The sequence below is a fragment of the Pagrus major genome, chromosome 17 (genome assembly GCF_040436345.1).
Source record: "Pagrus major chromosome 17, Pma_NU_1.0".
Taxonomy (NCBI): domain Eukaryota; kingdom Metazoa; phylum Chordata; class Actinopteri; order Spariformes; family Sparidae; genus Pagrus; species Pagrus major.
Window position 1 is genome coordinate 2,340,662 of NC_133231.1, and position 10,623 is coordinate 2,351,284.

At 41.3% G+C, this 10,623-nt stretch overlaps 1 protein-coding gene across 2 annotated transcripts in view; it reads right to left on the minus strand.

Annotated features, from left to right (window-relative positions):
- Positions 1 to 9,936, minus strand: part of cnot10 (CCR4-NOT transcription complex, subunit 10) — a 30,582-nt gene extending 20,646 nt beyond the window's left edge. Inside the window, exons 1-7 of one of the 2 annotated variants that reach the window (XM_073484790.1) lie at positions 9,740 to 9,936; positions 6,434 to 6,525; positions 2,430 to 2,591; positions 2,192 to 2,342; positions 1,229 to 1,368; positions 1,049 to 1,132; positions 883 to 966 (exon numbers count right to left, since the gene is read on the minus strand). In XM_073484790.1, coding sequence (XP_073340891.1) covers positions 883 to 966; positions 1,049 to 1,132; positions 1,229 to 1,368; positions 2,192 to 2,342; positions 2,430 to 2,591; positions 6,434 to 6,525; positions 9,740 to 9,755 — 729 coding nt within the window. In that variant the 5' untranslated portion in view covers positions 9,756 to 9,936. The remainder of the gene's footprint in view (positions 1 to 882; positions 967 to 1,048; positions 1,133 to 1,228; positions 1,369 to 2,191; positions 2,343 to 2,429; positions 2,592 to 6,433; positions 6,526 to 9,739) is intronic. The other variant, XM_073484791.1, reaches the window with a different exon arrangement.
- Positions 9,937 to 10,623: the final 687 nt, after the last annotated feature.

Genomic DNA, 10,623 nt, shown 5'->3' on the forward strand with positions numbered 1-10,623 from the left:
CACTTCTCAAATATTCCCAGCCATCATCATCAATTACAGCCCTATTTTGATGACCCCCTCTGCCGCCCCCACGTCGCCTCCTCGCCCAATTTCTCCCACGACCGCGGCAGAGAAAACTCTCGCCGTGATCAGTGTGTGTTGCTTGTGTGACAGTGTGCGCACTGTAAAGTCCTCTGGGCATTTTGTTTTTTATTACAAAAATCGCTATCTGTCTCTCTATCTGTCCAGCACGCTCATGCCACCGCTCCGCTGCTCTCTCCTCTCCCGCTCAGCCAATGCCGCTCTGACAGCTGGTGTCGGGTTTCAAACTTTTTTTTCTCAGATATTTTGCATAGAAACACACCAACAAATGACGTCAGGATTGAAGCTGAATCTAGTGGCCATATAGTGGTAGCAAGCAGTAATAGCACAAGGCAGTAGATTTAAAGATATGGGCTGTTTTATTCAGCAATGTTGCCTGTCGCAATAATGCGACTTTGGCGCCTAGGGGGTTAACCCATGCGGTCCTCTAGTTTTTTCCACTACTAATCATGTGACCTGATCTTGTGACTGAAATCATGTGACCTGAACAACCAATGAGAATGCGAACATCTAAAATGCTGTGAAAAAGCTGCATTCCTCTTAATGACCTATGGGAGGTGCTATAACACTTAACAGAACAAAACACATGCAACAGCACAGCTTCACTTTGCTAAGCTTGAGTTGATTCTTCTACAGTCTGTGCAGTCCGTAACACCACGGCTCTGTGTCATTCTAGTAGTTTGAATGTAGTATGTTTGCCACTCGGGGGAGGAGGGACCATGATCATTGTAAAAACACTGAGACATCACATGCTGGTTGGAACAAGATAATGAAATAGCATTAAGAGAGACTGAGACTCACATTCCCCGCTGTGTTCATTACGGATTTGATCTCCCTTTTACAGGCCTTGGAGGATTTCATCTGAATGTAGGCTCTCACTTTGTACTGTAAAAGACAAAAGTCAGTCACAGACAACAGGATGGAGACTGAAACAAACAGTACATGTTAAAATCTAGAAGCAACTTGCCTGATGCATCTTTGATTTTGCCGCCTCGATCATGGCTGTGAACTCTGCTTTCTGGTTCACTCCATCTTTGTTTGAACTGTTGTTCTGGAATCCAGCACAGCACACAAACACCAGTAAGATCCATGTGTGGATGCTAATCTGAGTGATTTCACTTTTGTTTTGATAGAGAACATCTCCTACCTCTCCCTTGCCGTTCTTGTTGCTTCCTTGTACAGACAGTTTGTCCAGCACAGCCAGCAGATGAAGGGCCTTCTCTGGTTGGAAGGTGAGCAGGTACAGATCCACCAGCAGGAAGCACACGGCCTGAGCAAACTTCTCTTCTAGGACAAACACCACGATGAGTCTATGTCAAACTCAAGGTTACTACATGGATCTTATAAAACTTATTCAGCAAAGTCACAATAACTGGGGACTGATACTAAGAAATAGGACCGTGGTCGAGACTAAAGGTCGACTGATAGTGGATTTTTATAAATGCCATTATAATAACGATAGTTGGGAGAAGGAAAAAGCTGATAGCTGATTAATCGGCTAATATTAAAAAAAAAAAAAACTGGGGCTTTGTAACGTTAGTAAAATAGAGTAACTTTAGAGATGTGTAGGACACAGTCTTTAATTTGAGTTGAAAAGCTAGCAGTAGCTGTCTGTTTGATATCAAGACAAGATCTGAAACGTGTGATTTAGTGGATTACATCGTTGTAATCTGTTCTATTTACAATGACGATGAGCTGTTCTGTGGCTGAATTGGCCAGAATTACTTCTGTTCTGTCCCGTTACATTGTTAAATGCCACTCTTACAAACCATTTATGTTCGTGCATATTCCCGGGGTAAGGAGGATCCTAAAGTGTGTGATTTCATTTCATGAATGGATGGATAGTGACGTGGCTGGATTATTTGGAAGAAGAAACGCCACACTGGTAAGTAGTGTGGAGAGTGTGAAGAATCACTTTATGAAAAAAATATCTGAGCACCTGCTCACACAATCACTAAATATTATGTATTTTAGTTCTTGATAAAAGATTTAAAATGCCAATCAAAACTGCAATGGATGAATCATCTGTTGATCAACTGACTGATAATCTAATTAAATTATTAGATTATAGTTAGACTTTACTAGAGCCATGTAAAGAACTCCGACATACCAAATGGTTCAAGAAACTGGTATAGCCTCTCTCCTATGGAGATGGCTTCAGAGAACTGTCGCATATGATAGTGGATGATGGCTTGATTATAGTACAGCAAGCTGTTTTCAACATCGTCCAACCCATCAACGTCCTCTGCTGATGTGTGAACCTGAAAAATAAGGAGAGGATGTGTAATGACGTGTTGTATTTTAATCTGAAAGCATGACAATAACACGACACACGTTTCAACAGTTACCTGGTTCTTCATTGCCATGAGAGACTGCTTCAGAGTCCCTGTGGTCGTCTGACCACTTTTGTAAAACTTTACAACAGCTTTGTTCATGGCGATCTTGTAGTCCTCTTTGTTGAGCTCCTGCAGGGCTTCAAGGTGTTTGAGAGACTCATCGTACTTCCCAGCCTGTGAGGAACACAGACGCTCATTACACCACATTTGACAAATCAGTCATTCTTCTTGTGTAAATCTTAAAATGTGTCACTAACCATAACAAGGTCCATACTTATATGAGCTCTATAGATTAATCACTGATCATCCTCCTGACTTTTAATAATGATGATTCAGATATTATCCCAATGATGGTTTATAGCAGGACTTTTTTAGAAGTGCTAAGAGGCCGAAATTTTACATTCCCAATGTCTGACCAGTTAAACAAAGAACTTTATTAGTTTTTGCAATTGAAAAAGAAATATATTTACAAAAGTGCAGGAATAAAACAATGCACCCATTTAATCTCAGAAGTAGGTTGTAAATTTGATTCCCATAAACTTCCTGTGCTTAAACAGCCTGGTTACATTTTATTTAATGAACTAAGAGTATTTTTGGGGTTAGCAACACACATAACTAATGACTGGCTGCATGCCAGTGATCTAGAAGCAAACCCACGATCTGCAAAAGATCTTGTGAGAGTGATCATTTTAACCAGAACCGTGATCTTTCTCTGACCCTACACAGGTGTCTCTTGTCCAGAAAGACAAGCAGCTCTTAAACACAGCGTTGTCTCAGTACTCTTTGTTTAAATTCTGTATTTAATTCTGTGCTTGTCATAAATGTGCTGCTGCAGTCTTAAACTACTATTTATAGAACAATACCAATGTCAATATTGACATCTAAGAAAATTATGTCATGCCAGATAGATATTTTAATGTAGGCTTTTAATATGTATACATGTAATACATGTGTAGACAAGTTTTTATTATTATTATTTAAATTTAAATTCTTTATTTAATTCTGTGCTGGCCTGCTGGACACAAATAGACTTCTGCAGTCTGGGACATGAACTACTTAATTTTTCATTAGAAAAAGTGCCCCCACAGGCTTGTACAGTAGGCACTAGGCATGATGGGTACATCACTTCATCCGCCTCTCTTCTTACCCAGATGGGCCCATCACTCTGGAAAAGGGTTAATCTGGACCCATCAGAACCACATGACCTTCTTCCATTGATCCAGAGTACAATCTTTATGCTCCCTAACAAACTGAAGCCTTTTTTTTCCCCAATCAGCCTCACTGATAAGTGGTTTTCTTAAGGCTACACAGCTGTTTATTCCCAATCCCTTGAGTTCTCTTTACATTGTGAGTGTGGAAATGTTCTTAGTTTCACTATTAATCATGTGAGATCCACTGTTGATTTTTTTAACCATTTGATGCATGGATTAAAGCAAAAAAAAAATCTTTTGACTGAAATGTTTTTTCGAGCTGTAGCCAAGTCATATTCCCAATTTGTAATTTGTGAAACATATTACAGGGCATTTTACTTGACACGTGCTAAAAAAATAAGATAAGATTTACAGCCTCACCCCACACCATGTTCTCTAATGCAGACATCAAGTTTAAATATTTGACCAACAGTGTTTTACAGGAGGATGATCTGAACAGCTGTTCTATTCACACTTAAAATGTTTTTTGTCTTTTCAATGTGATTTTTAATCTATGAAATCAATCTGTGCCTTTTTTTTGCCAAGCTTCTCTCAAGTTTTACTCTTTCAAATAATCAACCATCTACAGAACTTTTCAGTACGCTATTTTTCTACTTCTTCTTCTCATCATCATTATCATCAATTATTATTGATAATATTGTTTAAAGTGAGCCTCTTATCGTTTAACAGAAAAATACATCATACAAGCAGCAACTTTTGCAGCCTTGTCAGTCTGATGGCGAGTTATCACCTTTCTGTCATCACTAACATACTGTTAGTAATCAAAGAAGCTCTGAGGCTTTGTTCTATATGTTATAATACAAGATTTCAGCATTGAGCTACAATCAGGCTACATTCATGATTCTGTACAGTCAAACTAACCAAAAACTTCTTATTGATCATCATTATAAAGTTTCAGGGCGTTCCTGTAACCATGGTAACTCACGGTGCCAGAGGGGAGGGAGAGACGCTGAATGAAGCCATTTACACAGATACACTGCAGACAAAGTCCAGACTATAGTTGTTATTTCACACATGTAGCACACAACAGGAGACTCTCCGTGTCAGACGAGTTCTCACGTGCTGACTAAACTCAAAAACTAATTGATAACGTAGCAGCGCGACGAGTCCTTGATAGCTAAGCAGCTAAACTTTAGCGCCGCTCCGTGTTGAGATCCTGCCCTGTGTGGGTCACTACACTGTCATTGGTCAGGCGCGCACACGCTGTTAACGATACAATTGGCTGTAGAGTACGACAATCTGTCAATAAAAATCAGCCAACAGTTCTCCTCCGATCTACATTGATCTCACAAGTCGCCTCTGTTAAATTTGAATGACGGAAATCCGTCGTAGCGACGGAGAACTTTAATCCATGTTTGACATCACTTAACGTTTAAATGATCTACGATCATTCAAGATTTTTCTCCAGCCACATTTGTTCCTGGAAGACGATGGTTCACCTCTGTCCTTCCAGGTTTTAATGATGCATTTGACAGTTCTTCACCTAGTTTTAATAGTTTCAGCATCTCCTCAGTTGTTTTCTTTGCTGCAGGCCAATAATTTGACCCTTCTGAAACTGAGTAACATCTTTTCCACGACCACAGGATATGTCTTCCCACATGGTTGTTTAAGAAATGAGAAGCTCCTCACTGCATCAGTTAGGGTTAAATAACTTGCTGCCAGCTGAAACATATTAATCACTGCAGTAATTATCCAATGGAAGGCTCTTACCTATTTGCTTAGTTAAATCCAGGTGGTGACTTGTTTTTGGCCAGACATTGTAGATACTAATTCACTGAGCTCTCCATAGGATAGGCATAACTTAAGTTACAGTTACTGAAGTTAACCACGCCCCATACAGAGAGTTTGAGTGTTCAATGTGTTTCTAATTTTTACTTTTAGGAATATGTGATGTCAGGGTATTTTTGAAATTAAGAATTTGAAATGCAAATAAATTGAAAAGAAAATCAAAAAAATGATCCGACAAGATATCAATGAAAGGACAATTCAGAGATCAGTTAATTATCTCAAAACAGCCGTTAACAGTTTTTCAGGTTTTTTTAGATTTAAGTTCAAGACACTAAAAAAAGAAAACTAATATTATCAACGGAATGTCAGGTACAGAGGGTAGTCCAGCTAGCTGCAGGGCTAACTGAGCTAACAAGCTAACAATAGCTACAGTCATGGATGTACTACATATCTATTTTCTCTCTCTCTCTCACCTACATATACACTTTACTTTGGCGGGCCGCCCACGTATATTAAACTATAAAAGCACAAAGAAGAGAATTGGGATGGCTGCAAGATGGCTGACAGGAACAACTTCCAGTTCAAGTGAGGAGCGAACAAACAACAAATAAGAGAGATGAGAAGTACCCTGTGTCTGTGTCACTGTCTGTGTCTGTGTCACTGTCTGTGCCAGCGTGTCTCTGTCTGTGTATCTGTCTGTGCCAGCGTGTCTCTGTCTGTGTATCTGTCTGTGTCACTGTCTGTGCCGGGGTGTCTCTGTCTGTGTCACTGTCTGTGCCACTGTCTGTGCCAGCGTGTCTCTGTCTGTGTATCTGTCTGTGTCACTGTCTGTGCCAGCGTGTCTGTGTCTGTGTTAGTATAGGCTTTATACCATTTCCATTAAGGTTGGAAAGTGTCACATTTTGATATTAAGCCTGTGTGACCCTATCTCTTACTTTGCAAGTGCTAAATCTACAGCAGCTAAGCGGAACAGACCGTGGGCCTCTTTTCATGGGTGTTAAGGTGTTACAGCAGAGAACTGCCAAAGCTGCTGGACTGGCTTTCTGAGTATGTTAGGAAAGAAAGAGTATGATATACCGAAAACGATTCATATGCACTGGCTGCCACTTCTTTCTCTTGGTCCGTCATTCCAGGAGACGATGAGTTGTCGTGTTTTGCCTCATTTTGTTCTGTTCAAAATGAAAAAGACAAGAAAAGTCAATCTTACATAACATTGGTCTCCAGCCTAGGCTAAAAGTGCAATGGGGATGAGTTGCACTCAGAGGCCACTTTATTAGGTAAACCTTTCCAATACTACGCCTTTACCCCCAGAAAAGCCTGAATTCATGGACTCAACACGGTTCCTCAGAGATTCTGTTCCATGATGGCACCAGAACATTACAGATGTGTCAGCTGCACATTCCTGCTGTGACACCCCTGTTCCACCACATCCCAAAGGTGCTCTAATGGTCTGAGACCTGGTGACCATGAAGGCCACTGGACTTCAATAAACTCATTCATGTTGATAGAACCACCTGTGCTGTGACTTGGTCTGATACACAGCTGAAAGAAGACAGACATAAGAAGACAGATAGACTGTGGCCATAAACAGGAGCAAAAGGTCAGCAGCAACACTCAGATAAGCAGTAGCATTTCAAATATGTAATCATATTCCACTGATGGAGTTTGGTGATATGACAATCTACATACTGTGACAAGATAGTCAACTGTCACAGATTCTGCAATGCACCAGCGGTGTAAACAACGGGGCAGTACAGTGGCTCAGTGGTCAGCACCGTCACCTCACAGCAAGGAGGCCTAAAGGTCAATTCTGGGCAAGGACAGAGATCAAATTTTGCATGTTTACAGTTTGTATGATTGTGTGAGACAATCAGACCTGATTCACATCAACATATTCGGTGGAGTTCTCCCTTTAATATCTTTGTTTGTATTACTTTTTCCAGTCTGGGAAATGCTTAATTATGGGGCTTAATTTGTGCCATTAAATATTCCCCACACCACCACCCACACCAGCACCAGCACCACCAACACCAGCACCAGCAGCCTGAACTGTTGGCACAAAGCAGGGTGGATCCAGCCTCCCATCTGCAAGTGGCAGCAGAAATGAGATTCATTAGAGCAGGAGATGTTTATTCACTCTGGTCCTGTCAAGCTGTGTGAGCCTGAGCCCACTGCAGCCTCAGTCTCTCCTCTGAAACCATTCCACCAGTTTTCCACATCAAAGCGTGTTAACATGCCTCAGAGAGAGATGCTGCACATGTGAGTAAAGTAGTATAATGCCTGTTATGTCTCCAGGGGAAGCTGCATGTAATCTGATAAATTGCCTGTAGTGATGTCACACTGTGGCTAAGTTGCATTGTGGGTAATGTCGGCACCTGGTTTTAAAAAGCTGTCCACTAGTCTAACATTGCACGACTACAACACTGTTATACACTACATTACCCACAATGCAAGTTAGCCAGAGTGAATTCACTGGAGGCAATTTATCAAACAACACACAGCTTCCTCTGGAGCCAGTACAGGCTTTCTACTACCTTTTCACATATGCAGCATCTCTCCAAGGCATGTAGACACATGTTGCTGGACTGACCTCCACCACTTTACCACAGCAACATGTGTTTACATGCCTTTCAGGATTCACATGTCAGTTTAGAGATGCCCTTGGTGTAAGTGACTCCCTCCAGTCAGCTTGAAGCAGTACAAGGTATTTTCTACAGCTTGCAGGCTGTTTTTTGTGTTTGGCGACACTGTGTGAACACCAGACTGCTGTGGTGAAATCTCAGGAGAGCTTTAACAATCATTCCACAGTCAAAGTCACTTACATCACATTTTATCCCAATTCTGATGTTTGCTATGAACAGTAACTGAAGCTCTGGACCATGTCTGGGTGCTTCTAAGCATTTACTGACTGCCACACGATTGGCTTAGTTTTGAGACATTTACATTAATAAAGTGTGCCCTGTGTGCTAGAGGTGTGGACATTTCTCAATTATAAGATGCATTGCAATGCAGATGTGGAAGACCCTGCATGATGAAGAGAAAGAGCTTAATCAAGAGTCTGCAGCTCATGCTAATTGTTGATTGTCCAGCCTCAGCTGGACAACAAAGTTATGTCGCAGCGTTGCTCCCATCCTTTGAATTGTGGGCTGACATTAGGCTAACGGTACGTAGGAAGGATGTGAGAGGGAGGCAGAGATCATCTGCCAGTGATAATACTTTTTTTTTTTTAAAGCCTGCATTTTTTTTTTAAACGGACATCTCAGGGCACATATCGGATTTTATGAACTTGCTGGGAAGCATGAACTGGACAAGACTCACAACAATTACTAATCACATTACCCATTTTGACCTGAAGCTAAGGTCTGCAGCCATAAAAAATAACTGTTACAGCAGCCCAGCTAATCAGCCAAGAACTGTCAACTTCACCGTCCAGCTCTGAGAGAGGTGTGTGCAGCAGAGTCAATAGATGCCTTATCTTAAAGCTGCCATGTGAAAACAATATTATTGTAGATACAACTAATGTGTAAGACACTGCAGATGAATACATGTTTTGTTTTTGTAATGTTTATTTATTGATGCAGCTTTTATTTTGTAGACTGCTGTAGTCTGATTGTTGGAAGGACTTTCTGAATAAAAGGGGAATTTGAATGATGAAAATGTAGCCATGTGCAGTGATATAGATCACTGAGGATGACGTACACTAAGATGCATCGAGAATCGTTGACAGCTGATTCATAACTGAATCGTGAGTCCAGTGAAGACTCACAGCTCTCCTGTGTGACAGTAGATGAGCTGACAGTGACTTTAAATGGAAAACCTCATTAAAACTCTGACCTGTGATGTTCCCGCTCTGGTGTCGCTCTTTACTACCCTGTTCACCTCAACATGCATTAAATCACCGTTACTGTTACTGTGGGCAGGAGCGCGTGGGGTTAACGCTAGCGTCAGACAGTGTTACTGCTCGGTGTGTGTGTGTGTGTGTGTGTGTGTGTGTGTGTGTCGATAATTAACTAGAAGAACTCCGGACGATACCGACAAGAGTCTGTAGGCATGTTTGATTCGTTGATGTTGGGCTCGGTGAGGAAGGAGCTCCAGAACTACATTTGTGACTGAAGTTTCTCAGAGCTCGTCTTCGGGCAACATGCATCACGGCTAGGCTATCGTTCACCGGGACAGGCGCCCCGAGAGGCTTTCCTCTGGTGGACCGAGCACCGCACAACCAAACCATCAACTGAGGGTTACATGAGCGACTCACCTCGGAGTACAACACAGTTCTTCATGTCACCATTTAGGTTTAAAAGTGTTTCTGCTGAAGGAATTCAAGCTAGCTCAAACTGGCCATAACTACAGTTAGCTATCCAGCTACCTTTAGCTGACACTCACCTGTATTTTCTGCCATTTCTGGGACCGTTTTAAGGACGGTTAGAAATCCTGTCTTCGCAGTTAAGATTAGATCAGATTAAATTCCGCTAACCAGCGCAAATAGTTTTAAATTAATGCGTAAATAGTCAACATCCAGTGTTTCACACAGAAGATGGCTAGCACCAATCTGTCCTGTCCGCTCCAAACAGATTCTTCTTCGCTGCCTACTGACGGTTTGTCACCAGCTCGCTGTGGCGCCCTGCCGCCCCCTGCTGGCATGTCATGGACATGGGGTCATGTCAGCTCGGTGTGAAGATCCTTTGTGTGAGGCCATGCTACCACACAGCAAGCTTGTTTGAACTTATTCTGACAGTTTGTTTCCTGATGTTATTATTATATCCAAAAAGTTCCGTTCTCTTGCATCCAGATGTTTTACTGTTTATATCTTTTAAGTCATTTCTGCATGCATCCAATATTTGAATGAGTGTTTGCCTTCTCACCAGACCGTGGTGTTTTAATTGGCATCATTTGATACCTACCTCTACTTACCTGTGAGAAGCTTAACCCTGTAAGTAAGCGTACTGTGTATATTTAGATTTAAAATTCTTGTGTATTATGTTTTTCTGTTTCCCTTTTTGTTTATGATTTATGGAATCACAGTGGAAAGCTTAAAGAATCGTTAACCTCAGGGGCTGCTTTAATAATGTCGAGTATTTCTGGATTTGATTTAAGAAAAGTTTTGTTTCAGGTGTTCTTAGAAGCTGTACATATTTTTGCTTTGAGATTAAAACAACACTTCCCCGAGCATTAGGGCTCCATACCATGAAGATTCTGACAGCTTTTTAGTGAAATAGCATTTCTGCTGCCAAAATAAATAGACCAGGACTAATTGAATTGTACTTTGT